The sequence below is a fragment of the Acomys russatus genome, chromosome 13, assembly GCF_903995435.1.
Source record: "Acomys russatus chromosome 13, mAcoRus1.1, whole genome shotgun sequence".
NCBI lineage: Eukaryota > Metazoa > Chordata > Mammalia > Rodentia > Muridae > Acomys > Acomys russatus.
The window spans coordinates 7,103,808-7,130,394 of NC_067149.1; the positions used below are offsets into that span (position 1 = coordinate 7,103,808).

The 26,587-nt window shown below is 39.2% G+C and overlaps 1 protein-coding gene across 2 annotated transcripts in view; it reads right to left on the bottom strand.

Moving 5' to 3' along the window:
- Ctnna2 (catenin alpha 2) overlaps positions 1-26,587 on the bottom strand; it is a 1,128,304-nt gene that overhangs the window by 985,907 nt on the left and 115,810 nt on the right. For both annotated transcript variants that reach the window (XM_051154752.1, XM_051154753.1), the window contains exon 2: positions 19,275-19,381. In XM_051154752.1, coding sequence (XP_051010709.1) covers positions 19,275-19,376 — 102 coding nt within the window. In that variant the 5' untranslated portion in view covers positions 19,377-19,381. The remainder of the gene's footprint in view (positions 1-19,274; positions 19,382-26,587) is intronic.

Here is a 26,587-nt window from a genome sequence, read left to right on the forward strand (position 1 = left end):
AAATGCCCTCAAGGATCCACAACTTAAAATGAATCAAGGGACGATGAGAATTCAATCCTGGCATCCACAGAGAGGAAAAAGAGAATAGACTCCTACAAGTAATTCCCTGACATCCACTCACACATGCGCGTGCGCACACACATACACACACACGCATGCACACACCTATGAGCCTGTTGCGTAGCTACAGGGGATTTAGCACAGCACCTTTCTTAACTGTGATCAATGTTAGAAACACTCATGCATGTTCCATTTAGCATGCCCACAAATAAATATAGTAAAATATTTTTAAAATCAGTATCAAGAGTTTAAAATAGGAGTTCTAGGCAAGGCTGCTTTTTTTTTTTTCTTGGTTTTTCGAGACAGGGTTTCTCTGTGTAGCCTTGGCCATCCTGGACTCACTTTGTAGACCAAGCTGGCCTTGAACTCACAGCGATCCGCCTGTCTCTGCCTCCCGAGTGCTGGGATTAAAGGCGTGCGCCACCACGCCCGGCTTTAGGCTAGGCTGCTTTACAGGGAGAGTTATGGGACAGTCAGGGCTACACAAAGAAAGTTTGCCTTGGTGGGGAAAACATAAATGACAATAAACAAACAAACAAGCAGACAGGTAACTGAAATGAATGACCCAGTAAATTCCCTTCAAATGTGTTAAATCACAAATATTTTTTTGTGGCTAGAAGTAAACTGTGAGAAACGTTCTATGATTTCCAAAAAATGGCATGAAAAAGTACAGGATTTCAGCATAGTGTATGATTTATTAAAATACTACAAATCATGCTGTAAAGTTCCATTCGCCCTTTCCATAGTTTTCATGAATGTGTTTAATTGTGTAAATGTCTTCTGGAAATAGCCCAATGCCTAGTATCCATTCCGATCATATTTCTTCAGGAATAGCCAGTAATGAAATAACTGGCTAGTATGTACAAGTGTGAGACTTGTGTGAGACAAGTGTGAGAATATATATATATTCTACCATAAAGTCTCTAGTCTTAATCTGTTCCTGACGGAGAGATAGAATCTCAGGTTTTTATAAACAGTCAACAGGTTCTCAATGAGTTAGAATTGGGAATGGGTGTACCCAGATGGTCTCCAAATAAAGAGTAATGACAGGAAAAGGGAAAGAGGTATCCTCTGGGAAGAGACAAAGTATCAGAAACGCATTCCAACCATAAGTCGATCTAAGTCTAAGCATAAACATAAAACAAAGCAGGGGGCGAGAGTGGGAGGGAATGTCTGCATTCTTGCTGTAAGGATCTCCCGCAGCACGCTTGTGATGGCCCAAGAAGCACCACCTTAACCCGAGCAAGCTGATAGAACACTGAACCACTCTGTTGTGTAAACTATTAGATATATAGAATAAACTTACTTTTGCCTCCTAAATGCTGTGATTAAATGTGTGCATGACAACGCCTGGCATTTGGAAGGCAGAGGCAGGCAGACTATTGTGAATTTGAGGCCAGCCTGGTATACAAAATAAGTCCATGATAGCCAGGCTACCCAGGGAAACCCTGCCTTTATACTTAAAATCAACACAGACATGGATTGTAGACAAAGTGAATTCCAAGATGTGGGAAATAATTTTTAAAGAAATATGACCCTTACCATTCTTTCCAGATCTCAACTTTCTTCCCAACTACATATTTAGATTCCTTCTTGATACTTTTTTAAAAAGAAAAAGATTCAGAGATGAAGTCTCACTTCTTTTCTCCAGGTCTGAAAATTTCTACAGGTCATCATAATGGATGACCAGCCATTGTGATCTTCAAGATGAGCTCATGCCCTAAATAGGAGTTACGATGTTCACCTCTGCCCCACCGCAGATATGGAGCCGACCCGCATTCATGTGACCTAAGCTTACTTCCAGAAAGAGTTTGACAAAAGAAATTGAAAAACTTTTAAACTTTCAATCCTGGGGGTTTTGCTTCTCTGTTATATTCAAAGCACCATGAGCAAAAGACCAGAGTCTATAGAGTTTAAAGGAACAAGTAAGTCAAATGAAGCCCCATGGTCAGAAGAGAGAAAGGAAGAGAAGACAATAATTTGGAGCCTTCTCGTTTCCCAGCTTTTCTATACCTCCATACAAAATAACCACCATAAAAGGCTCCCCTCCATGGAATAACAGCACTTAGGGCCATACGTGCAAAAACCTCTTTATGTAACTTAGGCGCCATGCAACATACATGGGGGGAGTACATGCCTTGTCTTTCTAGCTAAGACATAATCATGGCTCTTCTAATTCTGTGCTATTGCTGTGATAAAACATTTTGGTTGAAAGCGACTTGTGAGGAGAATGGGCTTATCTGGCCTACACTTCCAGGTCGCACTCTGTCACTGAGAGAAGTCGGAAGAAACTCAAGCAGAAAACACAGAGGAATGCCGCTAGCTGGCTAGCTCACTGCCTTAGGCTTAGCATGGAGGAATGCTGCTGGCTGGCTAGCACACTGACTTAGGCTTAGCATGGAGGAATGGAGCTAGCTGGCTAGCTCACTGCCTTAGGCTTAGCATGGAGGAATGCCACTGGCTGGCTAGCACACTGCCTTAGGCTTAGCTGGCTTTCTTATACAGCCCACAACCATCTGCCCAAGAGACAGCAGGGCCCACTGTGGGCTGGATCTTTCTATATCAATTAAGATAATCAACAGACTTGCCCATAAGAAAACCTTTTATGGACTATCACTCGTGGCTGACTCTTGGAGGTGATTCAAAGCTTTATCAGAACAACAGTTAAGACTAACCGGGACAGTAGCCTTTGTTGTACGAAAGTGTATATACATATATTTATCCACATTTTTCTTCATGATAATGACATTTTTACTGAAGCTAAATTCATCTTATAAGTTCCAAATGTAAAACAAAGCTGGCTACTCTCAGTTCACAGTATTCCCTCCCTGTGGTTTTAGCCATTCTCCACAATTCATAGAAACCTGGGGCACTGGAAAGGAAGATATTTTGTCTTAGGAAAGAACCATAGAAGAGATATTTCATATTCTCACTTTACACACACACACAGACACACACAGACACACACACACACAGACACACACATACACAACAAAAAGAGTATTCTCCTAAGGTCACACATACTTTAAAAACAAAGCCAAATAAAAGCAGCGCTCTGAGGTGTGTCCACCTCTACGGAGGTCCCTGGTTTAGGGTAACACACTTGTGTCCATGATTTAGAACCATTCTTCATCATCCTTTGTGAATAATTCTGTTTCATAAGAAATCACTCTCCACCAGCAGATTCACCAAGGCCCAGCATCTCCTTCTGTCTGGTGACTTCACAGCAGCTGCATAAGGAAGGGAATCAAAGACATCTGACCATCAAGACACGAACTGTGTGTATATATAAGAACACACTACTATACGGATCCTAAGACCCAATTAGAGGGTCTTAGGGTAAAAATAAAATTACAGCATATGTAAAGATCAATCCTGGCCAGACAGGACCTGGAAGTCGAAAGCAGGCACAGCACAGATTCTAATAGTGGTGCTATGTAATAAGAGACTCATAATTCGTGCCAGCAAGATTGCTGAACTGGTAAAGGCACTTGCTGTGCATACCTAGTGACCCTATATCAATCCCCGATGCTAAACCACCAAAGATCATAGGAAAAAAGAGAGCCAGAAATCACTTCCTGTTCTAAATCCAGGACGAAAACAAATGTCTTCCACGCTCCTCTGTACCCCATAGTACTTTTCTATTTGTCTCAGCTACGTGCAAGTCCTTTAGGATTTCCAGTCCACTTTGCAGTCCTTTAAAAACACCCAGAGAATGATAGAATTAGGTGAGCACAATGTGTTCTTCCAAATTCAGGAATTCTAATTTAAGGAAGATAAAAAAAAAAAAAAAAAAATCAAATTTTAAGTCCTTCCCAGTTTGCCTTCTATTGCTCTGATAAACACCATGACGAAAATCTACTTGGGGACAAGTGGGTTCCTCTTACAGCTTACAGTCTGCCATGAAGGAGAGCTGGAGCAGGAATTCAAGGATGGAGTCTGGAGACAGGAGCATGGAGGAATTCTATTAACTGGCTTGTTCCTCATTGCTTTCTCATTCTTTTTGTTAAGCAACTCACAACCCATGGTGGTACCACCCACATCTATCATTAATTAAGAAAACACCTCACAGACTTTCCTACAAGCCCAACTGATGAAGACAGATTCTCTCTTCCCAAATGACTCTAGCTTGGAAAATTCAGGCAGGACAGCAGGTACATCTATGATATCCTCCACAATGACAGTCCCAGAAAGAAGACAAAAACAGCAATAGCCACACTATCAGCGGTTTGGGAATCTTAGTGAGTAATGAAAAACTGACGTGAATAGAATAAATAAAAAGAATACAAATGAGCAAGTATTTGCAAGAGCCCCTTGACATAGATGTCAACTATAATGTCTGCCAGCTGACTGCATGTGGCCATAGAGTAGTGTTTAGCAAAGGAAAATAAGTGAAATTAGGCACCCTTTAATAGCACCATAGCAATGTGATCTTATAGAAGGCATACTCAATTAAGAAAAACATTTTATGTGATTGAAATTTTAACATCTATCTTTAATTACTTTAAATGTTTGAAGAGTATGCTAAATTACACAGTCTGTCCTTTCTGGAAAATATGCCTATGTGAAAGATTAAGCATTGGAAAGCATTTTAAAATGTACATGTCACCAAAATATTCCCAAATTTTAATAGTTGGGAGAATGTTATATTTTTTCTATGCTTCAATAAGACAGCTAAAGAGATTTCTATCTCCGCTCTTTATGAAACTCCCCCAGGGCATGAAAACAAGCTTGAGAAGTTTCAGTCAACAGTGCAAATTGGGAGTTCATGTTAAATAAGCCATTGAAAACTACAGTTTAAGATGAAATTACCATCTCATCCACTACTACAGGCACCACTGTGCATTTGAAATAATAACTATATTTTGTAATAGCATCATATTCAAGCAGTTTATACATTTTTTTTCTTTTTGTAGCTAACTTGAAAGCCATAGGAGAGCTTTGGAAACCCAACCACCTTATTCCCTGACTCCTGTTACTATTCTGAGCTGAAGAAATAACACAGCAAACCTATCAGCAACACTGGGACCATAGTGTCCAAAACAGTTGGTTGATAAAGGTGACCTCTTCCCAAGCTTGGTACTATTTTATAATACACTTTTAACAGATAGCAACATCTATGAAATCTTGCAAGGGGGTTGTTATAGGAGGTGAGTTCTGCATAGCTTGGAGTCTGTCTCAGTGGTGAGAGAGCACAAGGAAACATAAGGATCCTGTTTCTCAGAGGCGGACACACAGTGTATCAGCCATAAACTTATTATTCCGTGCAGTAGAAACTCCTAAAGTTGTTTGTTTATGCTATGCCAAGAAAAGGAGGTGAGGCTGGAGAGATGGCTCAGAGGTGAAAAGTCCTTGCTGTAATGCCAGGGAATCCGAGTTCAATCCCAGAATTCTCATCAAGCAGCTACAACTACCTGTACCTCCAGCAGTAGCTGAAGTCTTCTTCTCGCTTCCACGGCCCACGCAAACATATGTGGATAGACATAAATAAAAGCAATAAAACGAATTTTTAAATGAAGAGAAGAAATGAAAGAGAACGGAGTCTTGTGAGTTACAGACACATTTCAGACACTAAAATCAACATAGTAAAACCTATGTGCATGTACACTCATACAGACACCAGGAGTTACACAGTGTGGAATAATGCCAAACAGAGAAAGCACAAGGTAATCTTGGAGGATGGTGAAAGTTGTGTCCAAAAAGACGGATTTTGGGCTGCAGAGTTGGCTCAGCCGGTAAAAGGACTTGCTGCTCTTGCAGAGAACCTTGGTTTGATTCCTACTGCCCAGACGGTGGGCTCTCAACCATCCATCACTCCAGTTCCAGGGAATTTAACGTCCTCTTCCAGACTTCCAAGGTATCAGGTACACATATATACGTACAGACAAAATACTAAACCAAAAAATAGAAATAAATACGTCTTTAAAAAGTAAGATCCAGAGACAGTGGCACACGAGGATGGGCATTCCTAAAGGGCACACAGGTACCACTCAGTGTCAGGGACCAGGCCAGAGTTCTATGTATGGGTGAACTGAGAGACCTCTAAATTCACTGGAAGTTCTTTTTAATGTGACTTGAAATCATGACAGAGTCACAAGAAAGAAAATCAATCAGATAAAAGAAGACGTTAGAAAAGAATTTGAACTTAATTTAAGATGGCCAAATCTTGCTTTTCATACACATGGCTCTGCATGCCAAGCAAGAGCTTTTCTATTGAGCTCTAACTCCAGCAAGAAAATTATGTTGGAAAAACAACACCAATAACTCTACCTTTTCTTTCGAAAATTGGTAAAAATAGTTATTTGAGCTATAAAATTAAGGCTATCTAGAATTTACAATTCAGTTAAAAAATGAATTGCCATTTTTAGTTGGCATGATAATAAAAACAAAAAAGTTTTTAGTGTAAGAATGAATGTCTCAAATGTGGCCTAATTCTGACAGATGATGAGGTTCTGTTGTTTGGTGGACATTCAACTTTACCTGGGTGTCATGAGTTTGTATTCTTAAGTTTGTCAGCCATGGCAGAGAGGGTAGGCCTTGTGTGGTTACTCAGTCAAGCAACTCAGAAGTGAAAATGGAGCATGGGCATTAGTCAGTGGGCAAGCCCTTGTGCTGCAAGCTTGAGTGCCTGAGGCTGGATCCACAGAACCCATGTGAATGTCAGGTGTAATAGTGGCTGACCTATAATTTAAGCTTCTAATGAAAGAGATAGGTGATTTCTAGAGTGAGATGGCTACAAACTCTAACCACATCAAAAAGCTCTGAGATTGACTGCCTCATAAGTAAGGTGGATGAATGAATGACGATAACATGACATCAACCTTGGGCCTCCACATGGATGTACACTCCCGTGAATGTACACCAATGTACATATGCTCATGCACCCATACATGAGCACATGCACACCGCACATACACACATAAAACATGGGGAAATAAGGGAAAATAAGTGTGTATGGAATTGGCATTTGAATGGCAGTTTGACAAAAGGGACGTTCAAACTCTTTTAATGAATTTTAATAAAGATCATGCTACATAACAATATTTAAAGCCTATATATATATATATATATATATATATATATATATATATATATATGTTTGAACAGTTATTGTGGAGGAGGAAAATTCCTTTTAAAAATTTAAATATATGTATTTTTTTCTTTATGTGCATGAGTGTTTTGCCGGTACATATATCTGAGCAACGTATTGGTGCCTGTGCCTGCAGAAATCAGAGAGTAAATTAGATCTACTGAAATCTGACTTAGACATGGTTCTGAGGCAGGTGTGGGTTCTGAAACTTAAACATGTTCCTCTAAAGAGCAACAAGTGCTCTCAATGACTGAGCCATCTCTCCAGCCCCAGGCAATTTCCTTTTAAATGTAATACTGAGTAAACACAATTTCCTAAAGAAAATATAGACTAAGTATAGGAACTCTGAGAATATTCATCAATCTTTTTGTATAGGTACATGAACATGTTGTATTATTTTATATAATACATATATATCACATATAAAATGTGTGTATGTATTTTGTATATTTTAATACGTAATACATTTTATTATGAAGATAAAATTATCTCATTATCACTCAGTTTGGTTTTTAGATATTTAAACGCTGATATATTTTATTTTAAAAAGTAATGGGTGTTTTCACCTTTAAAAAAAAAAATCACAAAACACACTATTGTCAAAACTATCAATGACTTCATGAAACACCTATGGCAGTATGGAATTACTTTCTACCACTTGCTTATTCTGGAAGAATGGGGGAGACAGAGTAATATACCTGTCTTGCATATGTTAAAGAGTTTTAAAAATGGTTTTGTTTAATTCTTCCATAAACGTTCATGCACAACTTTCTAAGCCCACGGCAGTGAAGATGAGTATGTGAACTGGACTAATGTTGTCCCTGTCCTCAGTATCCAATGTAGAAGCCAGAGAGATTACACCCCACTCCAGAAGACAAGCACAGATGGGGCAAACGCTCTGACAAAAGGATGGTGTTAAGAGGGATGAGAAGAAAGAAGAAGTGAGGACAGGAGCAGAGAGGATGAAAAAACAGAGCAGAAATGGGGAGTAGGAGGAAAGAGGGAGGAAGGCAAGGGAGAGAGAGAGATGGAAAAAGGGAAAAGGCAAGAGAACAGGCTCAGTGTAGTCATGGAAATGGTATAAAATTGCTGATCGATGTAAGGTTGATACAGTAAATGATAGCATTCTCAGATAGAAATGGAGCAGTGTCTACAATGCTCAAGACATTGACAGAAGGATTATCGGGATTGAGCCAGCTAGCTAAGAGCTGCGTGACAAGTGTTTCTCTCAAGTCAAGATACAGTTGTAGTTTACGGCCTGTATTATCCTTGGCTGGAGTCATAGTTTGAGCGGGACCCACAGTTGAGTGGAGAGTGGGGTCTGACTCTCACACGAACTCTGGTGCCTCATATTTGACCACGTCCCCTGGATGAGGAGGCCTGGTGGCAGTCAGAGGAAGGATAGCAGGCTACCAAGAAGAGACTTGATACCCTATGAGCATATACAGGGGGAGGAAGTCCCCCTCAGTCACAGTCATAGGGGAGGGGAGTAAGGGGAAAATGGGAGGGAGGGAGGAATGGGAGGATACAAGGGAAGGGCTAACCATTGAGATGTAATAAGAATAAATTAATAAAATAAAATTTTAAAAAAGATGTAGTTGGAATGAGGCCTGTGGTATTATTAATGAAGAAAAAGGGGATGGTTTCAAGAAGACAGGCTCACATCAGGGCTCATTCCCAAGTGAGATGTTTCAGGTGTGCTTAAATAGAACTCTGCTGTAAGTGCACTTGTTATAATGAAGACCACAGTGATAAAATAGACTCCACAGCGAAGAAAATAGAGAAATAAGAAAAGGATTACTAAGATGAAACCTCAGACATCAAGAACAGAAAATGTGTAGATACAGAATTAAAAATAATCAAAGGAATGAAGAGTCCCACCATAATGGCTTGAATGGCCAAAGCAGCTTGCTAATTTTCCAGAAAAGGTGAGTTGTGTTCCTAGCACTCATCGCAGAGGCTCACAGCACCTGGACCACCAAAGCCAGCTTCAGGGGATCTGGCACCCTCGTCTGGCCTCTCCTGGTAACTGTATGCAAAGGTAACACACAGACACACAAGTATACACATAGCCATACAACACAAATTAAAAAAATAAAAATAATTCTTTAAGAAAATAACCCATTAAACCGAGACATCAGTGTCACTAGAACTGGGAGGTTTACTCTCAGAATACGTAGCTGGATTTTTCAAGTGATTTTGCTGTCTTCATCGCCTGAATTATGGGAAAGCAAAGGTGACATTTTACACTTTCAACAGAAGCATGGGAAGAAGGGAAAAGACGCGTTGCTGCTCCTCTTGCTCAGACACCTGACGACCTTTAGCTAGCTTGCCAGTCTCAGCCTTTCTCCGTGGCTGCAGCATCACTCCATAGGTGTTCCTTTGCTTGGTGTGATGCCTCTTTCTTTACTTTTCTTCTTTTTTGTCTCTAGTTCAGGTAAGTTTTCTATACTGTGTAAATCAGAGTAATTTTGATTGTTAACCTCCCATAATGTGTTCCTGGAAATTACTGAATTAGCTCATGTAAAACTTCATTAATGGTCTTTCTTTCAAACACATAAAATCTTATTCTTTTTTGACATGACTTTCATTTATAACTTTAATTTTAAATTATATTTTTTCTCATTTTAAATAGTCACTGAATTACTCAGACTTAAAAAACATGAAGTAAAATAATTTTAACAGCATGATCTTATTGTTAAACAGAATGAAAAAGTTTTTCAAAAATTGAGACATTCATACATACTAACCATTGAATGAGAAACATAAACTTTCCAATTTAACTTGTTCATTTGCAGGTTGAGGAGTTTATTATAAATGAATTCATGTCAACAAAGGCAGGTGTTTTTTTTTTTTTTTTTTTTTTTTTTTACCAGAATCAGGTGGCAAAACAGCAGAAAGTAGGCTGTCTTTTCCAAGCAAGATCTCCATCAGTCTCACTCTTGGTCCTATCCCTTTGTTGTGGGGTATGTTCTGGTATCTTCTCTTCCTTCCTTACCTCCCTCTGGGGCCTGAAGTCTAACCCACACTCTCTTCCATTTTCATGCTGGTTGGTCCTTCCCTTGATGTGTTTGACACAGTCAGGAAATCAATATTCTCAGTCCATGTTTTAGCACAACTCAGTTTAGCCCAACTTTGCGCTTCTTTTAAACTTTCAAGTCTTGCTTTGCTCAACTACCAAATGCACATGTAATATTTACCTTATTAAGCCATAAAATGAAGTCAATAAACACTCCTAGAAGGCTCTAGCATGACATGAGGCCTGGAGAAACACAGGTATCTTTCCTCCTTCCCAGAGCCTGTAGGGAGGTGCAATTAGCTGCATATTCATAGAGGGGAGTCCCCTATAAGTTCAGAGCAGTAGGGACTTCACAGCATGGAGTCTAATGAAACCGAATCAGGACATTTAGTTCTGACCTTGGGCCCAGCCCTATGAGGGCTTCGCTTGTAAAATATCAGGATCAAGAGGCAGGAAATGGTTTAGCTGGTAAAGTGCTTATAGTACAATCAGGAAGAACCAAGTTTGGATCCCCGTCACTCACTTAAACGCCAGATGCAGTGAACCATGCCTTCAACCACACAAACCTCTCAAAACATGTACATAGGCACATGCACGCAGACGCATGCACACACACTCTCTCACACACACACACATGCACACACACTCTCACACACACACATGCACACACACTCTCACACACACACACATGCACACACACTCTCACACACACACATGCACACACACTCTCACACACACACATGCACACACACATGCACACTCACTCCCACAAGAAGGGTGGGAGGGATTGGAATTGAGTGAGCTGATGTTTAGGAAAGCAGAGGGAAAACCCAAAATAACATTCAAGGTATAGAAATTACTAAGTGAGGTGGCATATTAATTACGCATATTCACATCACATTGTTTGAGACATTTAATTTTGTTTTTAATTATAAACATTTTAAAATAAACTATAACTGCATCATTTTCCTTATTCTGTTTTCCTCCTCCAGCTCCTAACAAGTTCTTTTCTTCCTCTAACTCCCTCCACTGGCCCCACTCTCACACTGACAGCATCTTTTTCTTTGGTTATTGTCACATATATGAACATATATGGATGCTTACATATTCACAAAGACAGACAGACAGATATAACTTGCTGGATCCATTCAGTGCTGTCTCTGTGTAAATTATTCTGTTTTGATTGGATAACCATTTCTAGGGCTCATCTCTGATTGAGGCTCATTTTCTCATTCGTTCATTCATTCATTCATTCATTCATTCATTCATTCACTCTCAGCAACCAGTAGTTGCCTATAGTTTATTGTCTAAGCATGATACTAATATTATGATTTTATTATCACAAAATATAATGACTACTTATTTCAGACATTTTTTTGTAAACAAATATTCTGATATGAGAGAATTCAGTCATGGCCCTGTTAAGAGACTTAGTCTGTAGTCTCAAACTATGGTGATGACTTACTTATTGAGTCTGGCTTTCCTAGAGACGGGTGGGCAGATGGTGCCGGTTAATGGAGGGCAAACGTATGCCAAACCCAGTGAAAGCACACCACAGTGCTCTGGAAATCTGTGATTGAAAGCAGCTGTCTCCAGCAGTGGAAAGAGGGACAGCGCCTATTGTCTTTCCAGTGGTGAGTGTGTGAATAAAACAAAGAAATAAACTAGGATTACACTGACGTATTTTTTGTCATAGGCCATGATTTTCATCTCTCAAAAATATCAGTGAAATTAAATTTGATTTTTAGTTAGTTTTCATCTTGGATTTATTTTGCAAAAACTGTCAGTAGGCAAAAATACACATAACATAATTACATCTTTAATAGTTTAAGTATCACTTTGAAATCTTTCTTTCTATCCTCTCAAAAACCCCATTAATTGCAATTAATTCACAGACAAGAGGCTATTCACACTCTCTCTCTCTCTCTCTCTCTCTCTCTATATATATATATATATATATATATATATACACACACATATAGTTTGTGTGTGTGTGTGTGTGTGTTTGAAAGGGTTTTCTGTATTAATCAAAACATGGCCTATACAGCTGGTCATATAACTGAAATGGCATCTCTCCAATCTGGTGGCAGACATTAAAATATTAAGCCTCTATTGCTGAAACCAAAATCAATCTGACTTCAGATCACATATTCATCAGTAAAATCTGTGTCTCAGAAGTAGCCATCAATGACTGTCTCACAATTTGCCCTAAATTCTGCAAAGTATTTCAATAGGACCATTTGAGATATATGCATTTATTGATACACCTAGCAACTTGAGATCTGTTGATATTAAGAAGTGAAATTATTTGTAAGCCATTAAAAATATTACATAGCCATTCTGTTAATTGTTAATATAAGTGAAAAGGTAACTCTGAGTCATGACCAAGTTGCTTATACTCAATCCCTGCTATGAATCTATGTTTACACATACAAATTTTAAAGAAAAATGATAAAGAAGTATCAAACACCCTTAAAGAATTTTGTGTGGTTCAGACACATATACCATCAATTCAACGTAAAAGCAGACGACTAGCTTCTAAGGATGAGAAAATACAATCCAAAAGGAAAAATAGGACATAGTAAGAAAATACTTAGTAAACAAAAAGAGGTGAACTACTTGGAAACAGGTTGAGAAAAAGATACAAGAACTTATAAAAGAATGAGCACAGTCCCCTCATCATATGGTATTAATGTATTCTTTACCTTTGATCTGTTTAGTTCATTGACAGAAATGTATGCTAAGCTGTTTATAAAACTGTAGTCTTGCCATAGAAGCTTCCTGAATGTATTAATCTGTGAATCTCATAAATAAATCATGAATGAAGACAGTTATCAACACTTATATTCTTAAGATAGATGAAAAAAGGGTACAGAGCAGGGAACAATGTGGCCTCCTTTTATATTGTCATTGTTTTGGCCAACTTATACATAAAGTATTAAATAGTGTAAATTGTTAAGGCACAGGATGGTGTATGAAAAATATGGGGAAAGGAAGGACTTTGTTTCCGAATGTTGCTTTTAATTTTGGAATTGGGTGCGATTCATAAGCCCCTGAATTGAAAATGAATGTCTTCATTTCTCTCTTTGTAAATGTAACTAAGGGGAATAAGTACTGTTGGGAGTCAAGAAATGATGGCTCCTTTGAGGTAATCCGGTTAAAAATCAAGTATTTTTTCTAAACATGTAAAAGAGATTTTGAAAAATTTACAGTCTATACATGTCTAATCATTTAGCTTGTGAGATGCTTATTAATGGTATGAGTGAAAGTTAAAATCTACTGAAGAATTTCCCAGAGCGTAACTTCACATGACCCAGTCCACAATCCTTAAAATGGCATGGAAAGTGGCCCAACAGAACTCCTGCTGAGCTTTCTTGCCTGCCAGGACAATTTGAAACCTCTCATTAATCTTTTTAAACACCAATGATGTTATTTTACCAGGCACTTGATATTACAGGTGTAGACTCATTTTTCTATAAGGAAATGAAGACCAAAATTCCAGTAAATTCCTATCCTCCTTTACTGGAATGACCTTTGATTTATTAGCTTACTAATCATGGAGGGTGAATTCTCTTTTAACTTCATGATTTTAATAGTGCATAATTTCTCCAAGGATATCTATCTCACATTTTCAAACAAACGCATTACCTTAATACAAATATTAATTAATAATGAGTAAAATTGTACTGGAAAATGTAAATGTTTATCAACAGTAAATTGCCAATATCATTGTTCTTATTACAGAGAAGGAGCCTGACTCTGAACACCCCTTCTTCTACTTTTTCTTGTCATTTTGCTCACTCACCATCAAACCTTCCAATAAAGTGTGAAGTAGTGAAGAGTTTTCCCAGGGCACTCTATCTTGCTATGAACAATATTTTATTCATGAAGTGCATGCATTTGATACAGCGTGTGTCGTGGTTCAATTATTTTCCCCTGTGTTCAACGTTTTTCTTTGACTGTCAGTTGTGTATTTCTATCTACTATTTTTTTTTATCTCTCTTTTGTCTTTCTTATGTATTCCTAGAAGCAGTGATCCCATCAGGTGGACCACTAAGAGCTCATTCCTGGGCTGGGGTTGCTTCTTCCTATGCCATTGTGTAAAGATTTCTAGCTTAATAATAACATACATGAAAGATTTTTTTTATCACACTGTAGCGTGCAAGTTAAAGCTTGCAATCAATGAAGGTATTTCCCAGATATTATGGTTAGTTACATAGTAAAATCCCTCTGAAGTCACACAGTGCTAAGTACTACAGATATTGTATAAACGATTTACCATCCTTCATGGGGAAAATGTTTAAATCATTGATTTTATCCACCAGAAGAAATTCAGATAGCTGGATTAAAAATTGTTTAGAAATGACAGGCATTTTAATTGTTATCTTGTGATAGTTCTGAGATTAACTAAATTCAAGAACAAAATACAGGGTAAAAATTTTAAAGCTAAAAGTCAACATAATTGTACTTCTGTACAATATCTTATGATTGAAGACCTATTCAGCATTTGTTATTAAATAGTAAAAACCTGAACATGCATGTTTCCATTGTGGTAGGAAAAGAGAAAACTAAGCTCATTTACCACTTGTGTAATGCTAATTACTATGTTTTAGTACTTTAGTATATTTAGTCTACTGGCTAAACATTACCAACATGTATATAATGAAGGGAACCTTTAAGAAGAGGCTAGGAGAAGGTACCCAATCTATATCTATACCTGCTTTCATGGAGGAGCACGGGAGACCAACTTGCTCTTGTTCCTATAATATCTCCTTAAAAGGCCCTTCTATGGGTTCCTCCCACAAAGGATCAACTTCCCTTACTCTAACAGCTCACAGAACAACTCTTTTATAAAACACAATGAAAAGAATAATTTAGAATTAAAAATTAAGATGCAAGCCCAAATTCGTGATTATATTTAAAAGGCAAAATGATTTTATCTGGTGATTTTTAAAATGTTTCCTTGTTTACTTTGTCATTACTGCGATCCACTAGCCGATAGTTCACGCACGGACTGACTTTCATCTATAGACCACAACCTGAGTACGGAGTCAGCACACTATCAAAAGCTAACAGGAATTATAACCAAATTGAAAGCACACATGAAACATTTGTCCAATTCCCCACAAAGGTGTCACCATTATAATGCCTTAAAATTATGTATTTTTATCCTATATATATGAAAACAGCTATTCAGATGGTTAGAGCATCTTAAGGCATGCTCGTGGGTTCACTATGGTCACTAGGACCTTATTGAAATAGAGGCAAGAGTGTTGAGGATGAGGGGAGAAGATGGGATCCTATGAGCTGTGGTCAAAGGAGCTATTTAGAGTTCAGCCCTTCAGAGACTCAGCTGGAATTGTAACGTAAAATATCTGCAGTCACTAGCTACAAGGTGGAACAGTGGTAAACCATTGCGGCAGCAACTGGAAACTAATGTAGTTTGTGTCTTTGCGAAGTGGAGCTTTGTTAGTCTTCAGATTGATTAAAGGAAAACAATGGGTGAAAGGATCCCAAAGAGAGTTAACGACAACAGCAACAACAACAACAATAATAAATCTTCCTGGGCTCAGCAGGTAAAGTGCTTGCCAACAAGCCTGACGATGTAAGTTTTATTCCCAGAGCAGAGAAGGTAAAAGGAGAGAATCAACTCTCCGAGGTTGTCCTCTGACCACCACACAGACACCCCGACACCAACTCATTGTCTTTCTTACTAGGAAGGTTTTTTTTTTTTTTTGGTGGTGGGGGTGGTGAGGGGGAATTGTTTGGTTGTTTTTTAAAGTATACCTCCTAATTCCTCTGTGGGTGATAGCTCAGAACACCAGGATCAGGGTGCAAACGGGATTTGCCATCTTGGAGACTGACTCAGATCATCATAAAGAGACTTGGTAGAAATCTGCTCATCAGAGGGGACATTACTAGCGGCAGAAGAAGAAAGGAAAAGTCCATTGACAATTAAAAGAAACTTCCACTGGGTTGATTCTTTTAATTATAAGGAAACTCAAATAGTGATGAACATAGGTATGCAAGGGAAGCTGTTTCTAAGTAAAGCCCTGAGGAGAAGGCTTCATTTCTCCAGGTCGGTTACTCAAAAGTAAATAAAAATAAATAAATAAATATGTGAGCAGAAAGAGGTAAAGAGAAGGAAGAATCATTATAGATTAAAAAAAGAAATGGGAATTCATAATTTCAAAATTTCTCAGTCTTCAAAGGTTTCAGAAGTTGCCCAAATTAAAATGGTTGATTTCAGAAAAAAAAAAAAAAAATGCCGGGGAATGCTCACTGCTTGCCTCTTTAAAACCCTGGTCACTGTAAGAGGGGATTTCCCACAGCCAGGAGAAATCAGTTACTACCCACCTAGGCCTCAGGCCCTGCTTGGCAGCTATATTCGGAAGCTGTGTTCTTTTCTTTTCTGTTCTGTTTTCTGTTTGCCCTGCCCTGTCCTATCTTGTCTGTCTTGTTCTGTTTTGTGGTTTCAGCTCCAACCTCGTGGTGCTAACTGATGCCTGACTCCTCCATGTTCTTTGCCACATGGGCTGTGTCAGACTAAAACCACATGATGAAGAACTTCCCAAGAGCCCAAGAAAAGTCACAAATGTCAGAAACATCCTCTCTTGGAAGATTTTCTCTGAAGGCGCCCTCCTCTTTATTTATTTATTTATTTTATTATTTTTTTTTTTTTAACCCTCCTCTTTTTTATGTTAATCCCCTGCCTTTCATGGACTTTTACTCTAGGCTAGCCATCTAGCCTTCCATTTGTGTTTTTGTTTTGTTTTGTTTTGTTTTGTTTTGAGTCAGGGTCTCCTTATGTACCCAGGCTGACCTGGAATGCCCCGTGTATATCAGGCCTGTCTTTGTCCTCTGAGTTTTGTGAATAAAGGTCTGAGAAACCATGACTAGTCTAGTACTGAAGGTCCTCTCCAGCTTGTTTTTTTTTTTTTTTTAATCTTAAACCTTTTAATTAAGTTCCCTCTTTCCTTCTTTTTGTTTCCACGAGGAGAAAAGAGGGACCTGTGTCACCTGCACACGGCTGGCGGCCCCTGGGGTGCCGGGTCACATGCAGCCCTGGCAGGAGGTCCGTACACTGTCGAGGTCCCTGCGGCCTGGCTAGGTGCACTAGCTGGGCCCTTTCCCTCTATGGCCTTGCTAAGTGACTTTTAATGTCTTACAGTTTCTTCTAATACTTTCTCAACTCAGTGCTCAAACAGAAAATAAAGGTCCTTTCTCCTAAGAAACCTCATTCCTGAAGAATTATTATATATCAGTGTCAGCCCCAAGCCTATAGGCTCTTCATTCTTTTGCTAGTGCCATTTGTGAATACACACACCAGAGTAGTCAGTCAGTAACATCTGCTGTGAAGAGCCTAGACTTGTGACATGGGGTCCCTTGACCATTGCATCAGAGGCAGGGGATATTGAGGAGAGACTTTATAGAAGAAACTGTTCAACAAATTGAGTCATTACAGGTACACACCGAAAACCATGGGGTATGTGAAATGGTTAAAAGCTTGTACTTAGAGGGTAGAATTCAGCAGGATTACCATACCCCGCAAATTTGATCTGCAGAAATTAGGGTCAAATATGCACCGGAGCAATGTGGCCAGTGCACCATGAAAAAGAAATGATTCAAGGGCAGATTCTGAAACCCCAGAGGGATTCTCACAGGCCTTGGAATCTAGTGACAATAGCCCACTGGAAGCTATACACTTGAGGCTGGCTAAGTTTCTTCTGCTACTTGCTTGTTGCTGGCCTTGGTATGTCTGTAACTGAGATTGCCTGTCTCTGTTACCAATCCATTTTGGAAGTCCATGGCTGGAATTTTCACAGGTAAATCAGTGGAGGAGAACTTGGATGGACTTCTCCTTAAACGACTCATATGAGATTGGAGAGTTTAAAGGCAATGAAATCAGTGAGACTTTGAAATGTACTTGAAGTTATAATGGTTGAACCTTTCAGTAACTTGGGGACTTAATGAAAATATTTTTCACATGGGGAGGACCCAGAAGCTACCACATGCCACACTGAATTATATCCCCCAACCCTTCAAAACAGCTACCTTCTATTCATGGAAACTCTAAGTATGTTACCTTAAATAGCAAAAGGACTTTAAAGATGCAATTAGGTTAAGGATAAGCAGATGCAGATCACTTTCTGATATATTTGAGTAGGCTCAATATAATAGAGTCCTAGGAGAATCGATCTCAGAGAGGGTACATGAATAAAGCAGAGACCAGAAAGAGAAATGCACAGATTCTATATTGCTGACCTCAAATATAGAGGAAGAGGCCACATAAGGCAAGATGTTTCTAGAAGCTAGAAAAAACAAGAACATGGTTTCCTGCTCATGTTTCCAGTAAGAATGCAGCCCTGCCAGTGCCATGACTTTAGAATCATGACCTCTAAAACCATCAAACAATAAATCTATGTTGCTTGAAGCCATTAACGTGATAGTAATTTGTTAAAGCATCCAGCACAAACCAATAAAAATAGCCTCAAGCTTCATGTGGCATAATGAATCTCTGCAAATGCATCATAAAAAAGTTCACATTTTCATATTCCTGGAACTTAAGGGTTCACATTCTGAAGGACATGATTCATGAGATACTAAACATTGATTCTCAACACTTAAAATCCTGATGACATTCTGTGCTCTTGACAGTCACCTAATGGAAAAGTGTCAACACAAAAATGAAGCAACACCCTGTTATCACTGGATGGAGTTTGCCCCAGTAAATCAGAGGAAAGGAATTAAATATGTATTCACTGCTAGGGAAATCCAACAGTTTTTCCTATCTATGTATTTACATCTCAAAGTGACAGAGGAATGGTTCCTTTAGACATTGGATCCATTGTTGCAAATGGGCACTCCCTTCACCGAGGCCTCTCTCTTTAATTATCTCACCAATTTATTTTTTTTTACATCACATGAAAATTTGGCAAAGGCTACTTTAAAACATAGAAGGTAACAAGGCAGTCCACAGTTGAAGAAATGATATATACTTAGCAATCAGCATGATGGTATGATGTAGCCTCCTTAAAGACTTCTACTGTCTTAAGAGGATCCTGGAAGTCACCATGGAAACATACATAGTAACAAGCCCCTTACCTGTGTCACAAGCGGCTCCAACAGTCTTTCCACTGTGAGTGTCCGGATTTCCAAACTTTTGGGATCCCATTTTAAAATGATAGGTGACGTTGCAGAAGTCATGCTCTCTGTGGGAACATAAGACATCCATTAGAAAGAATGCTTATGGACATATGCTATGACTATGCAGTTCAAAGACAGACTAACTCCGAATCCTAGAAGATGATTGAAGATCATCAGAGATGGGAAAACCAGAGCCATCGGTGATTGTTGTGAACTCCTTGGAGCAGAGATATTTTGGAAGATCCCTTAGCATTCCAGTATGTATTAGGATACTACAGTTGGAATCTGTAAGAATGTAATGTTAGAACTCAAACCAGAATACAGACAGATCAGGGCACAAGATCTGCAGCAGACCTTCACTCAAAGATACTCATAAATAGCCTACTCTGGGCACATCTATGAGCCTCTGCCTAAAAATCTTCCAGTTACTGTGTGTCTCATCTCATACTCTAGTTTGCTTTCAATTGCCATAAATAAATGTCATGACCAAAGACAAGTTAGGGAGGAAAGTGTTTATTTCGTCTTACGTGTTATAATCCACCATCAAGAACAGTCAAGGTAGGAAATGCAAGGCAGGACCTAGAAGGAGAAACCATAGAGCAATACCATTTACTGGCTTGCTCCTGCTTAATTCTTCACTAGGTTTCTTATTTAGGCCAAGATCACCTACCTATGGATGGGAACACTCACAGTGGATTGGAGTATCTCACACCAATTAAAAATCAAGAAAATGCCCCGAAGATGTGACCAGGGATCTATCTATCTGATAGGGACAAGTTCTCGATTGAGATTCCTTCTGTCCAGAGATGTCACAGTGACAAACAAGATTAACTACTGTACCTAGAAGAGGAAGATGACATCAAAGGGGATGTTGGAAGTCAAACATGCTACTTCTCACCCCTTTTCCTCCTTGCGCTTGGGAATCATTGAGCCTGGCTTCACTCTCTTGTTCTGGAACCGCCTCCATCCTTCAGGCGCTATAAAAAGGGCCCTTGCTTCTGTTTCATGTGCTATAATTCTCTTTTCCAAGGTCCCTACCATTATATGTGTCTCTGGTGCTGGGACCTCAACCCTCTTCAGAGACCCTGCCATTTCTTTCCTATGTCTCTTTGTCCATGGCATGAACATCTTTTATAATATACTCTTTATACTTGACAATGTGTCTCAGTGTCCTCTTGAACCCATATCCAAGAAATTTCAGGACCCTGATACAGAAACATTCCATTCATTCTGTGTTTAGTGTGTACTCATCTGCTGTCTGCAGACAAAGGCTTGGACCTTGACCTCATGCAACTTATGCTTTGAAACTGAAGATAGCTAAGGCAGAGAACAATTATGTCTAGGTGTGACAAATGTTGTCAGGAGTACAAACAGAATTGGGAGAGCTGAGAAAATGAGATTATAGCTAGTACAGAGACAAAGAAAAACTGTAACCCAAAGGATATTTCTTATGATCACCAGATGCATGACCCCAAGGGATTACAAAAGGCCACTTGGTTGTTTTAATCTTAAATCAAACCTTAGGATATCATAAGCCTTGGGGCAATAGTTTCCTTCATTTAAATAGGAACAGAATCATATAAATGTAATACTCCTGGCTGAAAACTAGCAGCTTTCTCCAGAATCAAGCTACTCAGCACAGCTACATACTTACCCTGCAGAATGAGTTTCTGGGAAGTCTATTTATCTCTTTGTAAGCCAACCCACTCCCTAAGAACAACCAAGGTAGCCTTCTCTATAGTCTACACAAGGTTGACACAAATTATGACTCTGGCCTCAAAAAATAAATTATGCATTCCATCTGGGGTGTGTTTCTCATCAAGAAACTGGTGAATATATTCTGACATTTAAACACCAGACAAGCGACCTTAGATTGTAGAAACTGAATATGAATTATTTGCCTTAATATCACCATAAATCAAACTGTTCATGGCTGCTCTCTTCTTTTGGATCAATGTCACCACTCAATTCCATACTTATAAATCAATAGGCTCAATTATTCCTACTCAGATAAACAATACAAAGAAGGACTACAACAATAGGCACCGTGACAAAGTACTTTTTCACCAGCCCTCCCACCTATAACTACAGCTAGCTAATTGTTCAGCAAAAAGACCCAACCAATTTGCTCAAGAAAATAAGAAAAGGCAAAGACACAGCATGCTGGTATTTTATCTCTCTCCAAATGCCATGTTCTAAATAAACTGAGCACAGTGATCCAAGTATACAGATTTAGAACTGCGTTCCTTTACAACAACAATAGTTGGCACTTGGATGCTGCTGGTGCTCAGAAACCTACAGACACTTTACAATTTCCCCATTCACACTAGCAACTGCAACAGGCAGTGCTGACAGGCTGGGAATTCTGCAGCTGGGCATGGGATTTCTCCTGCTGTAGAGGGTTAAGGATGCCAGAATTTTCCTGCATATGTTTTGATACTTTCTTCTTGCACTGATATTGTTACCAAATTTGGTGTCATAGCCTGTGCCACAAGAAGCCAAGTTCAGCCATCTGTTCTCAAGAAGCCAATCAAACACACAAGTTAATAGTAAAAAGTAAAGGAAAAGTGTGATTTGATCAATGTGGGAACATTATCAAGAGGGACAAAGAGATCCAGTGAGACTAAAGTGTAAATATAGGGCCAGGAATAGCCACAGCTAAGCAGTCCAGGTCAAGGTGTGGTCCAGCACACCTTTGCCCATCATTGTCTGAACTTCAGCCTCAGTCTGTAAGGTGGTCAGACAATGCAGCTAAGTTTGTCAGCTCTAGGTAAAAGTGAGAGACCCTGCCTCAAAAAAGCAAGATGTGTGTGGAGAGGTGGAGAGATGGCTTAGAGGTTGAGTCTTTATTGCTCTTGCAGAAGAACAAAATTCAGTTGCCAGGACCTACATCAAGCATCTTGCAACAGCCTATAACTCTAGTTCCAAGAAATCCACTGCCCTCCAGCCTCCATGGGCTCCTACACATGCAATGATACATCTAAACTAATGTACCTGCACACCCATTTGAATATGAATAACAAAGCTTTAAAATATAAATAAGCAGGATGGACAGCACCTGAGCTAAACAACAGACAAAGCTGTTCTGTAGCCTCCACATGCATATGCACACATAGAAACATGTGCACATACCCTCACATAAACACCCCTGACCCACACAAACTAGATATTGAATTTCATTTGTAAGTTGGGCATGCCAGTTATATAAGTTGGCAGATCAAGAAAGGCACACAGAGTCCTTTCTGAATGTTCCAATATAAAACTTTATAAAGTAACACAGAAAAAAAAAAAACCCTCACTGGGGTGAGAATGAAAAATGCTGGCACAGTCACCTCAGATCCACTGATCTGGCTTCAAATAGAAAAGAGAAATGCTCCTGAGCACAGCTCCAAGTTTTCTATGAGCCAAGAATACAAGTTAGTCACAGCCCAGTCCTGAAGGTCACAGAGATAATCTTATTCTAAACATAAGAGTTTATTATCAAATCACTCAATTATCCCTTAGGGATAAACCTGAATCGTTTCCTTGCTAACATGTCAGACTCAGTCACAAAACTGAGAATCCTTTACATGTTATGAATTGACTAAAAGGGAACATGAATGCTGCCTTACCCAAACATGCTGTCATTTCAGGAGTGATTAGAGTCACAACCTGTCGTTGGTAGTCCTAACAAGCTGGTATCAAACACCTGTCCTCAAAAAGCCACTAGACCTCTACCTTGGGTCCATCTGTGTCTGTGAACATGAAAGTCGTCGGGTTTTAAAATGAGGGCAAGAAGTGGGCATAGCTAAATATTTCTGGTCCAAATGTGGTCCTGCCCATCAACATTGTCTGGTCTCCAATTTTGCCTACAAGCTCTTTTGACAAGTTGTCAACACTGTGTGAAATCTCTTTCAGGAGGCAAGCGCCAACTCTGGCTGGCTCCAGGTTTCAGCTTACTGCTTCTCCCAGCAGGACAGTCCTGGAGAACTTCCCTGAGGTCCACTGCCTCTTAGTCTGGTAGCCAATGGGAGGGACAAGAGTATCTATCTCTGCAGAGTATCTTCAGCACTGCCAAGATGACTACACTATTTACTATAACGTTAAAACAAAGAAGAGAAAACCCACCATTTGTCCGTATTTGCAAGTAGAGACAGAGCTGCCCCAGCATGTTGCTATTTGAGATTCTCTTGGACCACCTCTGAAGAGAACCAAAAGAGCCAGCTACTGAGCCTCTGGTAAAGGTAAAAATTATCATCAATGTAGGGGCTGATGTAACCCTGGAAACCTGCTGTTTTCTACAAGAAATGTGTCTGCCTTGCTATTCAGAGTACTATTCCTTTATACAGTATCTATGCTTCTTGCACTGAAACACTTGAAGAGAAAGCCTGTGGCCAGTTGAAATTGCAGGCAATCCCTTTTTTTTTTTTAAGTCCTTATACTTTGGTCATCATGCCCCCAGCTTTCTAGGTTCACCATCTGAACTCTGCCTCTAGAGTTCTAATGAGCACAGAGGAAGACACAGAAAAGAAGAATTAAGCACACACATGCACCTTTTTGACATTGCTGTCACCTACAAGTTACTCCCTGGAGAAATGCATAATTAAGTAATCAAATTGCACATAAAAAATGTTGCTTCCCTAAGCTAGTAAGTTTATGATTTAGTGTTGAGCCATCTTTATCTAGGGCAAAAGGGACCTGGAGGTCATGGTTTAGACATGCCTGCAAGAAGTTAGTATAGTTAGTACACAGGAATTGACAACTGGGCATCTGGTCCATGACACACTCACTATGTCTGACTCCTGCTGAGGACATTATCCTACTGGGACATTCAGTATTTATAAAGTAGCTGTTCGGGTTTTGTTTTTCTGTTGCTGTGGAAAACATCATTTTGTGAAGAAAATGTTTTGGGCGAGATTACAGATTATAGTCCATCATCAAAGGCAGCCAAATCAGACACTCAAGCCAAAAGCCTGAAGGAGAAACAACAGAAGAATTCAGCTTACTGACTGGCTTCCAAGCTCAAACTCAGCTACTCTACTTACATAACCCAGGTCTGCCTCTCTATGGATTGCAATGCTTATTATGGACCAAGCCCTCATATATCAGTTATCAAGAAAGTGCCCCCAAAATTCACCCATAGTCCAGCCCTGATGGAGGTAATTCTTCAGGTGAGGCCCTCTCTTTCAGGTTGCATCATGTTGACAATCATGATTGGTCATCCCAATAGCTAAGCACAAATCTCAGTGGCTTTTAATGAAGATGTTTTGAGGAATTGGTTTTTTTCCTTCTACCACAGGTTCCTAGTGTGGAACTCATACTGTCATCACTTCAATGCCATCTATCTACAGTATACTTTCCTAGCTTGAACACCCCACATCCCCCGCCTTGTGCTGCTACATTCTGCTATAACAGTCAAGGATGAAGGACCAGGGAAGTTGTACCTAGAGCCAAGCTGCCATGCCCAGCTACAGGAAGCCTGGTCAGATAACCCTTAGAAAAACCACTGCATTGAGATAAAGGACACTTATTTTTACCCATCACAAATCAGTAAGGCTCTGTCATGGATGATTATCCACTATCTTGCTTACACAATGATGTTGCATAGACTTTTGAATTAAAGCTTTTCAACTATTCAGCTTGGGAATAATGTTCAATCATTTGTCTTGGCCTCAGAGTTCTCAAGTGAAAATCATAATCACATGCATTTCACAATGCCGCTATTAAATACCTCAAGGGATAGGATACATACCAATATTTCTGGAAATATTAGTTATTTTTACTAATAGTAATTATTTTCTCAAAATGTAATATGCAGTCTCACCACTAAAAGGAATAGCATAATATATATTCAAACCAAGGGCATCTAGTAAGACCAAGTCTCAAAAAGATGGAGGCTAGAGCACAGCATGGTATGCCTGGGTTCAAGTCAACCATCTTTATGCAAACACAAAAGAAAACATCAAGTCTGTAGCCTCAGCCACCTTCATCTTTCCAGGCTCCATCCCACAATTAACACAGTTTATTATGACAATGAAGGAGTGCCTAGGAAGTAATTTTGTTTCTTATTGATTTAAATGGAAAGGATTCTTATTTTACTTAACAAGGAGACTTCAATACACAATGAGAACAGTAGCAGATATTGTACAATTTCTTTCATGTGTGCCTGCTAAGTTTTACATAGATACATAAAAACCATGCATGCGTATAGGACATGAATCTGTCTAAAGGGAAAAGGGGAATAATTAGGAGGGGGTGAAGAGCAAGGAATAGTAGAGTAGTATGTTGGGGACAATATCTTCAATGTATGTATTTGCCTAAGAATTTCCCTTCTGTAAAATAGAAGCATATACTCCGAATATAAGCACTGAAATGTTTAGAAAGTGAATAATAAGACAGAAAACAATGTTTCCTTCCTTCTTACATTAGACTTTTACAACCCAAGAAAGAGCTTCAAGCAACCTATAATATCTGAGATTATTCTTCTCAAAAAATATCGATTTATATATATCCATAAATGGTGGACACATAGCCTGTCTGGTAATCTTTTTGATAACTTTGGAGTATCTACAGTGGTTAAGAAGAGGCTTGAGTCAGCAGTCCTTTGTCACTCTCTATAGAAAGATAAATCTTTTTTAAAAAGCAGCAGCAAACGCAGAAGAAGAGTTCCTTGTTGGCATCAAGGGTCAAGTGCCTTATTTCCATGGATGGAGTCTTGAGAAGTAAAATCCATCTCAAAATTAGCTGCTCCAGTGTCCAATTTCAAGTGTCCAATAGGTTAATAATGATCTGTATCACTTCTTATAGATATCCCCTTTAACAGGAAATTGCCTTTGATCCCCTGCTTCACCCCCTTGCTTGATTCTACTGTTCTTTAAGCCATCATGCTGCTTTCTAACTACCTAAGTGGCTGCCCTAACTTGCTTTCCATCTATATGGCTGCAGCTTCAGCTTCAGATCAAGACTTCTATGACATCACCAATGCTACCAGTGAATTCCACAAGAACTTTTATAGGACAGGCTAGCATCTGCGGATGTGTAAACGCAAATGAAAATAAAGACTAACAATACCCATGCTTATTAGACAGATAGCTACCTTCACACATAGTTGGCAAAGTCAGTTTATTGATTTAAGCTTCTGTCTATCACCTGGTAAACAAGAATAGTGACATTTTGTTGAGAATGGATTTGTTTTGAAAAATCAATGAAGATGCAAAAGTGATGTATTTTTTTTTGTAATAATTATAGTAATCTCGCTCTATTCATCTAGATGTGTGCTGGGATATAAGGGA